This window comes from Mesocricetus auratus, unplaced genomic scaffold (genome assembly GCF_017639785.1).
Source record: "Mesocricetus auratus isolate SY011 unplaced genomic scaffold, BCM_Maur_2.0 Super-Scaffold_100026, whole genome shotgun sequence".
Classification (NCBI taxonomy): domain Eukaryota; kingdom Metazoa; phylum Chordata; class Mammalia; order Rodentia; family Cricetidae; genus Mesocricetus; species Mesocricetus auratus.
Genome location: NW_024429207.1, coordinates 12,561,695 through 12,574,889, shown reverse-complemented (window position 1 = coordinate 12,574,889; position 13,195 = coordinate 12,561,695). Strand labels below are relative to the sequence as shown.

The 13,195-nt window shown below is 42.9% G+C and overlaps 2 protein-coding genes across 5 annotated transcripts in view; both read left to right on the top strand.

Moving 5' to 3' along the window:
• Slc7a2 (solute carrier family 7 member 2) overlaps window positions 1-7,797 on the top strand; it is a 57,897-nt gene extending 50,100 nt beyond the window's left edge. For all 3 annotated transcript variants that reach the window (XM_013110805.3, XM_005066643.4, XM_013110806.3), the window contains exons 10-12: window positions 148-314; window positions 1,091-1,199; window positions 2,504-7,797. In XM_013110805.3, the coding sequence (XP_012966259.2) occupies window positions 148-314; window positions 1,091-1,199; window positions 2,504-2,700 (473 nt within the window). In that variant the 3' untranslated portion in view covers window positions 2,701-7,797. The remainder of the gene's footprint in view (window positions 1-147; window positions 315-1,090; window positions 1,200-2,503) is intronic.
• Window positions 7,798-11,162: 3,365 nt separating this feature from the next.
• The window catches only part of Pdgfrl (platelet derived growth factor receptor like), a 59,626-nt gene continuing 57,593 nt past the window's right edge, over window positions 11,163-13,195 (top strand). Inside the window, exon 1 of one of the 2 annotated variants that reach the window (XM_040731888.1) lies at window positions 11,163-11,629. In XM_040731888.1, coding sequence (XP_040587822.1) covers window positions 11,575-11,629 — 55 coding nt within the window. In that variant the 5' untranslated portion in view covers window positions 11,163-11,574. The remainder of the gene's footprint in view (window positions 11,630-13,195) is intronic. The other variant, XM_013110803.3, reaches the window with a different exon arrangement.

Sequence of the window (13,195 nt, the reverse complement as noted above, 5' to 3'; positions counted from 1 at the left end):
TCTCTTGTTCACAGGAGAAAAGAAGTGAGGGGTCTGTGGCAAAGCAGATGACAGAGAAATTGATGTTGTGCCAGGATAGGTCACTAGACCTGAGAGACATGAGGGAAGGATGTGAGCTGACTCTGCCTTGTGTTCTGACCACCACAGCCTTTCTCATCTTGGGCATGAGCATCCTAACCACGTATGGCGTCCAGGCCATTGCCAGACTGGAAGCCTGGAGTCTGGCTCTCCTCGCCCTGTTTCTTGTCCTCTTCGCTGCCATCATTCTGACCATTTGGAGGCAGCCACAGAATCAGCAAAAAGTGGCCTTCATGGTATGTGAAATAGTAATTGGAAATCCTAATTGTTACGTACACTCCCTCTGTGTGTTGTCTGTGTTTGTTTCATTTTTCTAAGCAAAAGCAAGCAGTGAATAAGCTTGTCAGAATCTTTGATGAATTCCCTTTAGTCACAGTACGTGAGTTGTCTCACTCCCCTTCTCAAAAACTTGAGCATTCATACATACAGACAGTGAACAAATTTTGTGTTGCACAGTCTGTAGTACCAGAAAAATAATTCATGAGATTATTAAAAGTTAAATGAAGATGGAAAGAAATGAAGGAAAGGAGATAATTTGAGGGTTTTATTTTCAGAAATTCGAAGTCCTCTTGTGAGGACTTATTCCCACCAGCTGCCTTCATCTGCAAGTTAAATTATCCTGCCCCACTGGAACTAGCAGTAGGTTTGGGTGTGGACAGAGCTTCCTGGAAGGGTTCCCCCAGGATGCTACATGTGTCCTGAGTTCTAGAAGCATTCCCTATTGATGACCAAATGAAACCAGTAACCTCTGAGCTACACAGATGCCTAAGCCCTGTGGGGTCTTGATGATCTACAGGTGTGACTGTGTTTCAACTTCAGCCAGTAATGTGAAAGGACATTTTCACTAGTTTTTACAGGGATGGTATTTGTTCAGGGTCTCCTTTTTCTTTATTTTTTTTGAGACTATAAATTTAGTGATATGATTACATATCAGATATCAACACCCCTTGCACTTACTTGGAGAATATGCTTTTACAGTAACACTATACTCACAGGCTGTTTCTTCCCATAGGTCCCGTTCTTACCCTTTCTGCCAGCCTTCAGCATCCTGGTCAACATTTACTTGATGGTCCAGTTAAGTGCAGACACTTGGGTCAGATTCAGCATCTGGATGGCGCTTGGTAGGTCTCGCGATGCCTTACACGTCTGGAGTCTGGTTCACCTTGCTTTGAGGGCTGTGGTTACAGAAATGGGCTCTCTCCCTTCCTAACACGGAAGGCTCTGCTCATTTCCTCCCATTCCGACTCCAACTCGATGCTTACTTTCCCAGTGTTTTGTGATGCTTCTTCTTTGGTTTTTTTTTTCCCCCTTTATTTTTCTTTTCTTTTGCGCTGAGGACTCAGCTGAGGCCTCAGACATGCTCTCACAGGCCTGGATCGCTGAGCCACATCTCCAGCTGTTTTTCATTCAAATCTCCCAGTAACCTCGGAGTCCACACAGATTCTGTCTTCTCCAGCTAATGAATGAGAAAAATTTAGCCCCTCAGTTAGGTGTCATAACAATACCAAACCCTTACCCGGCTTTCTAAACTAGGATTAAGCATGGGGATATACATTTAAAGGTAATTATCTTCTAAGGATGACACTTAAAGCATTGCCTCCTCCCGACAGTTAGCATGCTATTGACAGTCAATTTGTTCTCAGGCCTTAGGCCTCCCATTTGAGAGTAGCAGGTAAAAAGGTGTCCATGTCCATTGTGGACACAGGGCTTGCTTTCCAGACTACAGGACCGTGACGGTGACTCTGATAACCACTGCTGGGGTTTTGTGTGTCACGTGACTCCCCCATGATTCTGCCTAAAGTTATTCTGCTGAGCTTTGAGAACATAAGTGGGAAATTTCCACATAGCTGCTGGCCAGGAATACTCATTGAGAGAAAAATATATTCTCTAAGGTTGGGGTGTTAGAAATGAAGAGGTGCTTTCTAGCCAGATAGGAGGTCTGTGCAACATCTGATTTTTACATTCTGTTCCATGTTAAAAGATTTTCATTTTTACTTAAACATATTTTAATTTGTTTTTTATTTTTATTTGGCTATATTTTTTAATTGAAATACATTATACTACTTTCCTCCCTACCCGACCTCCAGCCCCACCCAGTTACCTCCCTCTAACTCCTCCCATCTACCCCACACACACATAAATTTAAGTTGATAGCCTCTAGAATTGCAGGCAACAGCTAACAACTGTTGAGGAAGGACAGTTAGCCTGTCCCAGGGACGAGCCCCCTTATTGGTTGTCAGTGCAGAGTGGCCAGCCCCGAAGCCCTATTCACATGAATAACAAAGGCAGACTTAGCCGGTTGAGCTTATATATGCACACATTCTCTTTCCCCAAGGTTGCACAGAGAGGGGGAGACTTACTATTATTGAGTTGTCCACATTGAAACATTTCCTAACACGTTGATGCGCTTTCTCTTCCCCCAAAGGCTTTCTGATTTACTTCGCTTATGGCATTAGACACAGCTTGGAGGGTAACCCCAGGGATGAAGAAGATGATGAAGATGTCTATGTAGACAACATCAATGCAGCAACAGAAGAGAAAGCTGCCATGCAAGCAAACGACCATCACCAAAGAAGCTTCAGTTTACCTTTCATATTCCACGAAAAGACAAGCGAATGCTGATGCTGACCACGGTCTGACCACACATCACTTACAAGGAGTAAACTATGGCAGGCCGTCACCATCATGCTGGGATGTCATGGGTTTGTTGCAGACATGGTTCACCTAGCTTATAATTCCTCCTCCAGATAGCCTCTCTTCAGATGGTGAACTATGTGTCTGGGGAAAGTGCCTGAGCACACTCCTCATCAACAAGTACCCCAAAGTAATGTATGTTTGGGAATGTGAGTGTTACATGCTGTTGGTTTTTATTACTGTGTGACATTATCCCAGCATTGTAACGGGTGGCATATACTGCACATACTAGTGTAGAGTGTATTGCTGAATAGAGGTGTATTCTGTATATACCTAGGAGGTTAGGGAAATAGTAATGGTTTTCTCCTTGTTAGGCCTATGGTTATCAATTTGGACTTGCCGAAAATGCAGCCACGTGTCATGATGTTTAACAGTGGTCAGGGTCAAGGAGGAAATAAGGAACGAGCGTTTTCTGTACATTACAATGCCCTGGTAGAGTTATCACACACTTTCTTCTCCTACTTGCTAGAACAGTTTACTAAAACTTCAGCCAGGGGGGAATATTTGTTTCTTCTGTACGACAGGATAGAGAAAGAATCTGTGACACTAGATGGCCACTCTTGTTTTCGAGAGCCTTGGTCCTTAAATATAACACTTCCACCTGCTGTAAGTGATATGCTCTCCCAACCCCAACCCCATCAAGGACTCAGGAGGGCAATTAGGGCCTACTCGGGACACTTTAAGCCAGAGAATGAATGTGGTCCCATCCCACGGCTCAAGAACCAGAGAGCCATAGACAAAGGTTCAGACATGCTTTCTGTTTCTAAAAGTGAGTGAAGACATGTCACACATTTGGTAAAATGGTTCAGGCTGTTTTCTGTTACTTAATACCTAATCACAGCTCATCATCTGTCACCTCATCAATCACATAACTCACTCTTTTGCTCCTGATATTTTCTCGGGTCTAGATGGAAATGGACGTGATAACAAATTCTATCTTTACAGTGTGCAAAAAAAGGAAAAGATGAAAGAGTGTAGGAAAATACCACTAGTCTAGTCTCACGGGGCATTTGGGCTCTGATGTTTCTTATAGAAATATTTAGAGATTCCTGCCCCCCCAGTTCCATCATTTATCACTTTCTATTTCATTTGCCTTTAAATGGCCACATTAAGCCTATTAACACAAGCTATGATATTACACAGTTAACTCATCAGTTACTTTCAGAACACAATTATTTAAAACTTTGAGTTCAATAACCAAATTGAGTTAAAAACACAGTGATCTTTGTATGTGATTAAATAAATTTTTATATGTAAGATTCTGTGATTGCTACATTTTACTTTATAGGGTTCTCTGATAGTAGATTATAAATCTCCAATCAGTCTTATTCCTCATGAGTTACTTTTGTAAAAGTAATTAATTGGTTTATTAGGTAAATCTAGAGACTGAACATTTAACATAGACATGGCACTCCCAGGAGGCCATTTGTTACCAAGAATACTAATTGCCCTGCATAATCCAAAGGCAAGGAAAACAGCTGCTTTCTCATAATTCTTCTAAGAGATCATTTATTTTACTGATCCTGTTTAAAAGCAAGTTGCAACCCTTTGTGTGGAAGTAGGAACTTATTGTAATTAACTATCAAATGAGCAGGCAAAGGTTCTGGGTTCCCAGCTACTGGGGATGCCTCCCTAACCCAGGGCTTAGTACTGACATTCCAAAGGTTCCAGGGTACACCCGGTAAAATCTGAAGCCCAGACACTCTTTCAGACTGCTTGCTTTACTACAGGAGAAAAGTTGGCAAAGGGTAAAATAGTTTGTGAAGGACTAGGCATGATCAGGAATGCTTGCTGTCATTAATGACTACCCAGAGAGGGAGAATCAGGGATGAGCCCCTTGATCGGTTAAATAATCCCAAGAGGTCAGCTTTAAACACTTGTATATACAAGCAATACTAAATGGACTCGGCAGACTGTGTACACACACTCATGTGTGTGTATGTGAAAATAATAAAGAGGTCATAGATTTGATAGGGAGTGGGGGGAACTGGAGAGGGACAAGGAGGGTAGAAATTATCAGAACGATAGACTCATGTAAAAGATGCTCAGAAGAATTTTTAATTTAAAGTGTAAAAAAGTCCTTACTGTTACAGCAGTGTCCTTCACACAGGAAATGTGAACAACTTCATACATGAATCTCGGAATTTCCTACTGTAACAAAACCAGATTTGCTTGGACCGTGACAGGCAACTAGGAGTGTTTTGGTGACTGTGTTCAGTTAGGAGCAGAAATGTTCACGTCTAAACATGGGGAAACACAGATGCCTGTGAACATGTTTTGTCAGAGACCATGCTTTTCTTTTCTGTGAAGACCCAAATGGACAAGCATGTCTGTATGTGTATAATGTTTATAAACACATTGGCATATGTATGTATGATATATATTTGTGTGTGTGTTTGTGGAGGGTGTTCGGTTATCATTGTGTAAGTAAGTTGGGTTTTTGATGAACTTTGGATGTGATATTGTCACATAGATTAAGAACACAATTTTGGTGTGGAGAGAGATTAATGTTTTATATTGATAGATATTTCAGATTTTAAGCTATTTTAAAAGATACAATTTTATATGTATGTTTTCTATAGAGAGATTCTTTAAGACATATTTATCATGTTTCTAATATGAAATCACTGAACTGTAGTATATTACGACAGGTGCTTTGGGATCTGAATGGAGTAGGAGTAGGAACCTTGGGATGTTCTTGTTTAATTGTTTCTGTATTTACTGTTTCTGTATGTGCTTGCCAGCAAACGCCAGTACTACCAGCCCTTTGCCAAGCCTCTGTCCTCCTAAACTTTGAGTTCATGATACTTTGAACAAACGTCTTATTCTGGCTTATAGGAACACCAAAATATTTTATATAGATTTGACTAGTGAGCAGATGATCCAGAATGTCACATGTGGACACCTTTTATTCATCATGGCGAGCAAAAGTAGTTTGTAGCGCTTTATTTTCTCTTACACGAAGAACCGTGTTGCTGGTATTCTCAGTGAGATTCTCTCATCACGGCACCTTAACTTCTTACTCTTTGCAAAGGAGGGTGATCTGGGAATTAGCACATAAAGATCACGCCAACCACATTCTTCAAAGGGCAGTTATGAAAGCTCAAGTTTAAGAACTCCTGAGAAAAACTTAACTAGAAACTGTGAGACCTGCTAAGCAAAATATTATATATACATACATATATATCAACATTAATATGTAACGTCAACATTGAAACTACTGTTGGTATGTTAACTTTAGTAGTACCAACTGTAACTGATTCAAAAAGACCAGCTTCTGAATCATCTTCCTAAGGAATAAAAAGTTAGACAATTTTAATTTTTATAAAGTATTTCTTTTAGCCAGTTTTTCCCAAGCCCTGAAAGTTTGCAGGTAGTTACTTAAAATGTTTTCTAATAAAACACTGTGGTTTAAGACTGTTACCAAATAATTTTCTAAGTTTGTCTGAACATTTATCACAGGTGAAGAAAAGTAGTTGTCCTATAGTGCTAAGGATTCAGAAGAATTCGGGCACCTTATCTTCTCCCTTCTTTATCAGGAGTGTGAGAGGTGTGTGTGTGTGTGTGTGTGTGTGTGTGTGTGTGTGTGTGTGTGTGTGTGTGTGTGTGTGGTGGCGGCTGTGTAAAACAGAAAATTGGAGTGTATCCCAAATCTGCCACCCAGATGATGAAGTTGCACTAAAATCCCAGCTCTTGCTTCTTTGCAACACACCTAGGGGATTTCTCCAGATACACTTCAAGTGATAGTCCCCAAACTACAATTTCATCAGCACTTTAAAAGATTGGGTTTAGAGCATTATTCATGAATGATTCACATCCACGTAGTGTGTAGGGGTTGGTGACATGAGTGACGCTAACTGTTCTTTTTGCTAGTGCCAAAATAGTGCCTTCTCTGTACATTTTCTATTTTTACATATCAAGGAATAATACTGAAATTCATGTAGTAAATAATGCCATCGAAGGTCATCTTAGCTGTAGATGTGAAGATAAAATTGCTAGACTTTACTGTTTAACTGATGTTCCCCTCCCCTTATGTACTTATATTTAAAGAATTTAAAATAGCTTTTTGGGTTTTGAGAGGTCTGATACTACTGTTGTATTGCTGGTCTAGGTGTTGGCTTTTATAGTATTCATGATTGTTTATATTTACACAGATTTGGTCTTATTAGTTTCAGATGTATTCTGTTATGGCATAACCCAATTTTAACACTACTGGCTAGGAGTTCTATACTTGTCTGTTCTTAACCATGGCCATAGTCACTGCCCCGATCTCTGGACTCTAAGCAGCCTTTCTGACCACTGAAAGCCCCATAGAGATTCCAGCTAGGATCCCAGTGTGATGCCACATTCGGGCACCCTGCTGTATGTGGGTATCTGTTCCTACACCCTGGCGGTGTCTAGCATAGTGAAGTATAAGCTTCTAAAGAATAAAGCTCACCTGGCATCTTTAACTTCAGTTCCAAATCTCTCATCAGTGTGTTAAGGTGAATAAGGACCAAGGAATATCTGTGACCGCTGGAGGGGGTGACTGTGTCTTGGAACTGGCATGGTATGGCCTGACCCTGCTGTGTCTCCTGCAGGTACACAACCTCGAGATGAGAAATGCATGGCCCAGACCCTGTTAGTAGAAAGCCTTGTACTGCCAGCAGGGTAGCCTTCTGTACGCACACCTCATTGATGGGCCCCTCGTTTTTCATGTCCACCAGCAGTGCCAATCATTTTATTGCTTTATCTTGTAATCATTATATTTAATAGCGGTTGCGCACGGAGGCCTAAAACAACCCAGAACTTCTATGTCTACAAAATCCTACAAGTCCCCTGTTGTAAGTACTTGTGCAAATGTAAAGACTTTTTGTTCAGTAGACAATTTTGATGTTTTTAATTATAATTGCTGTTCCTTTTTACATATAAAGTCGGACTCTTTTTTTTTAGAATTTGTAACAAAAACTATTGCTGCTTTAACTGTTATGTTATGCTTTATAATGTAACCATGTGTTTTTAAATAAACTTTACTATGACTTATAATAATTCAGTATGCACATGTATCATACAAAACAAAAGCATGCATTTCAGACTCACTTAAATTTGGAAGCTTATGTTTGTCATTGTTTTTCTGAATTGAAGGGCCTGTGAAACTCAGAAACGCAATATGATATACTCTGCTTTATTATTATTTTACTATACTCAGACAACCATCACTGTGACTACCAGGTCTTATGAGGCAGAAAAGAAACATCCCCAGAACTTTAGTCCTTGTGATACACAATGAAAATAATCAGCTGTTTTTGAAGCATGCCATCCCAAGATCCCATGTCTGAGATTACCATTTCAACTGCTATTATATGGACCTGTCACCTTGACCTTGATCATCAGGAAGCTCCTCAGCCTCCATCCTAGCACTAGCAAAAAATGCTTGATAAGGGGATGTAGAGATGGGGGGGGTAGGTAAGAACACTTCTGTGAAAGCAAGAGAACCTGAGTTCAAATTCCCAGCACCCATGTAGATATTAGACATGGCCACGCGTGCCTGCAGTCCCCGAGCTGGAGGTAGGATTCTGGGTGGAGAAGCAGATCCAGGGAAGTTACTAACCTAACCTAAATGGCAGTCTTGGGAGTCCATGAGAGACTACCTCAGAAACGAGGAGAGAGAAGACAGCACGTGTATGTTCGTCTGCCTCCAAATGCATTGCACAGGTATACTGCACACAAAACATGCACATGCACACGACGTGATTGGAAGACAGAGTCAACATGTTGCATGGTTTCGGAGGTTTCCATCCATGGTCACTTGGCTAAGTGTCTCTGTACACAATGGAAGAAAAGTGTGGCAGAGGAAAAGCTGCCCAAGGCTGCCAAGAGACAGAGCAAGGGGCCGAGACGAGCAGAGGCACCACAATGACCCACTTCCTTAACCTGGCTCCACCTCCTAGGAGCCCATTCAGCTAGTAACTTCACCGTGGGCTGACCCATTGCTACCGGCAGTACCCTGGCCATGAAGTCACTCTCAACAGGGCCACCATTTAGGGACCAAGCTGTCAGTGCATGAGCAGTTGGGGGCCATTTACTGCCCAAACAAGAACAGTGTGCATAACTGGTGGCTAGTATGTGAGTGGAAAATTTATTGTTTTTCCACGCGGTAAACATTTCCCAATAACAAATCCACCTGTTAAGTGAAAGGGAGCGGTCAGAGTGTCTTAACATGATTCCAAGTCATTTAAGGTTGCAGGTCTCTTGGACCACCTTGTTTGATTGTGAAAGTCCTTCATATAGCTAATTAGTTCCTCTTGGGTCTCGCCCAAGGAGGAGTAGAGTACACTAACAACTGGCTATTAAATATCCCTGAAAATATACAAGTAATATACAGACTGGGTCTCTCTCCCTCCCTCCCTCCTTCCCTCCCTCCCTCCCTCTCTCTCTCTCTCTCTCTCTCTCTCTCTCTCTCTCTCTCTCTCTCTCTCTCTCTCTCTCTCTCTCTCTCTCATGCACGCACATTTGTATGTAACAACAATTATTGGATAGGCATGAAGTCTATCCTAAGTGGGACTTTGTTTTGTTTGCAATGGTGGTCTTACTATGATGTCCAGGGTGGCCTTGAACTTGGGCTCATGAGACATTTGTGCCTCCTGAGTAGTTGGGTCTGTATGTGTGTGCCATGACGCCCAGCTCCTCAGAGTGATCTAGTGTCTCTGTGTCTAAGGCCTCCAAGTCTGTATTGCCAAGGAATCGTGCTACATCTCCATTTGAGTGGATGTATTTCAAAAATTTTTCAAAAACACACGAAAATAGCTCCCATCTGCCCATCACCCCAATTTGCCTTTTAATGTAGGTCAAAGTAGAGAAGTATCCAGAAGCACTGGATTGCGGTGTGAAGCTTTCTAGCAATAGATTGTAGACACCGTGTTGATACTTTTAAATACCTAAAAGCTTTGCTGCACTTAATACAGAGGCGGTCAACTGGAAGACAAAGACAAGATGGACCACTCTCCAGACGTTCCCAGGGCTACCTCATGGTCCAAACTGAGAAAGAAATAGAATGGTTCAGTGTACCAGGCTTTTCTTTTAGGCCACCAACCAGCTCCCAAATCATGACATGGAGGCTTATTTTTAGTTTGGAGTGCTCCGCCTTAGTTTAGGCTCGTTTCTGACTAGCTCTTTTAAATTAAATACCTGTTTCTCCATCTACCTTTTGCTTTGGAACTGTTTACCCTCCCTTTCTCCTTCCCTCCCTCCCTCACTCCCTCCATCTCTCTGTCTGTCTCTCTGTCTCTACCCCTCTGTCTGTCTGTCTGTCTGCCTCTCTCTCTTTCACTGTTTCTCATATATGGCTGATTGGCAGCTGCCTGACTTCTGGCCCTGGTCATCCCCTTATCTCCTCTCTTCTCGCCTTCCTGTCTTGAGCCTAGATTCCTCCTCCTATTTATTCTATCTGCCTGCTAGTCCCACCTATCCTTTCTCTGCCTATCTCTTTAAACCAATCAGTCTAATCCAGTCAGGTGCCTTAGGCAGGGAAGGTGAAACAAATGCAACACGTCTTTACATAATTAAACACACACCCTTAGATCGTTAAACAAATGCAGCATAAACAAATGCAACGCACCTTTACACAGTTAAAGTAATAATCTGCAGCACAGACAAATGTAACACACCTTTGCCTAGTTAAAATAACATCCCACAACAGTTCAGGACTCTGTAATTCTCCAACAGTTGATTCTCCAAGATGCCAGAATTGTCTCCGAACTCCTCATATGTAAGGACCAAGGGTTTCCCTGCCTAAGAGAAGCCAGGCTTGAACCAGAAATGTTTCTGAAGCAGAACTATTGGCTGAAATTGACCCCAGGGTATAAATGATTGGTGAGAGGTGCTCTTCGGATAAGCAGTATATCAGTGATTTTGCGGAGCACAGGTAGGAGAGGCGCGCAATCCTAGATCAGAAGTTCCTGCTGTCCAGTTTTGCTTTCCTTTGCCCTGTAAGCTGCAAGTGGACAGGCGCTGATTCATCTTTATAATGTGTCGTATCCTGGTGTTGAGGCTTTTGTTTTGGTTTTGGTTTTTGGTTTTTGTTGTTTTGTTTTTTTTAACATCACGAGGACAATGATGGCAGTTTAGGGCAGTCTCTCTTGCATGCTACGTAATAGTCTTGTGAACAGTAACAAGACCTCTTGCTTAGAAGGTAAGCAAGCACACAGGGACCAGAGCTGGCCTTCTGTGCGCCCTTCTGACCCCAGACAGACAGTCCTTCCCTTCCACCGCTCGGTGGTTCCCCTGCAGCGAGATGCACAGGTTCATCAGATCCGGGCCTAGCTGCTTATCTCATCTCTGACCTAAAGAAGCAACCACAGCAACCAATATTTTGGAGTGCAACAACGTTTTTTGGTTTTTGCTTTTTGCTTTTTGTTTTTGAGTGAAAGTGAAAGAACTCCCTTGTTTATTGAGAGGAGGCCTTCCTGAGCAGGGTTAACTTGAGTCAAAACACCAAAACTGGAGAAAAATCAAGGCAAGAATTCGATTTAGTTGTCCTGATGCTTGGAAATAGCGTTATGCTTCACGACTCCGCCAGGGGGCAGAAAAGATCATATCGCGCGGAATTTTTATTTTTCCTTTTTTTTTTTGTAATCTCCTACTTTTCTCCCAAACTGTGTGCTCCCCCTGATGAAACCGAAGAAACCGAATCCCCCAGCTGTAGTGTCCCAGCGCCGCCTCCCTCGGCGCCCCTGCCCTACCCTGCCGTGCCCTGCCCTGCCCTGAGCAGCCTGCGGCGCTGAGCACAGTCCCCAACTATACTGCAGGTCACCAGCCCTGAAGATGAAGGTTTGGCTGCTCCTTGGACTTCTGTTGGTACACGAAGCGCTGGAAGATGGTGAGTGACTGGGCCGGGGAGTATCTGGCTTCTGTCTGCCTTCGCCCACAGTCCCCGAGATTCCCTTAGTAACTCCTCTAACTTTTGGTCTAAGGGATAGGCTCAGGAGTGGTCACTCACTATCCGGTGCACCTGGCCCCTCCTAGTCCCCCTGGTCCATTTTCTTCCAACCCCCAGCTCCCTGGAGAACCCTCTGGGAAGGCGGTGGTTACTATGACCCTTAGGAGTCCATCAGGACTTCTCTAGCCTTACCAGATAATCATAGATCAAACCCACCATTCCCCGGCCGGCGGCTGGACCGTGCCCCTGTGTCGACGTGTCGGTCTGATGGCGGAGGATCGCTTCTACCTTCGTCCCGCGCGGCGCCTTGCCGCCCTGGACTTCTGCTACTGAGAGCCTGTGCCACCTAGGCAAAGCGATTCTTGTGGGAAAACGCCTTCCCCTTTGCAGTCCTGTTTTGTTTTGTTTTTGTTTTTTGTATACCAACCTGAACGAAAATCCTATAAGCAACAACAGCAAAATTCTGCGCTAAACCGCAAAACAAAAACAAAAACACTACACCACAGTTATATTTCCCGTATAAGAGCGAAGATTGGTGAAAAAATAAGACAACATTATTGTACCACATAAGAGGACCTTGCATCACTTAATTCTTTAAACCACGTTTATTGGGCGTGTGTGTTTGTGTATGTTTGCTACCGCAGATGTGTGGTGATCAATAGTCTTCGGGAGTGGGCTCCCTCTTTGCACTGTGTGAATTTCAGGGATCGAACTCAAGTTGTCAGACTTGGAGGAATGTATTTTTACTCCATCAGCTACTTCACCGATCATTGCAACACTTTTTAGAACGTTTTTGAGATGAGTACCTGCCCTGGGTCCTTCCTGTTGTGTCGATGTCTGACCACAGGGTCAGGCTTTATTGTTACGTATATGTGCAGTGTGTATTGTTTTTATATAATGACGACATCTACGCATATAAGTGCTAATTATTTTATTTGCTCAATTATTTACTTAATTGTTGCTTTTTGCATAGCACGTCTGTCTTTTGTCAGGTGACATCCTGCTAACCCAGCGGTTCTCAACCCTCCTAATGCTGTGACCCTTTAATACAGTTCCTCATGTTGTGGTGACTCCAACCATAAAATTTTCGTTGCCACTTCGTAACTGTAATTTTGCCACTGTTAGGAATTGTAATGAAAATGCCTGCTATTTCTGATGGTCGTTAGGTGACTCTTGAGAACCAATGTGCTAACCTCAAATCTTTCTTGAAACTCTTCAGCTACTGCCACGAATTTGTTTATATTTGGTTGAAGGGCAGCCTTTGCTGTTATGCAACCTCAGCTGGAGCCAGCTCGACCTGGCTTGCAGCTACTCTTCAGTCCTGTCCCACCCTTTCCATCCTCTGAGACTTCAGTCACCTTCCAAAAAATACCAGAATCGAGTTTACAGAAGTTCAAGGTGGTGGGAGCCCTTGACACTGTGCCTGAGGCTGCATAAGGGCAAAGCCCTACTTAGTAAAGTGGGAACAGAGGTTGGGTGGGGGGAACACAATCCTCTTTGCCCAGA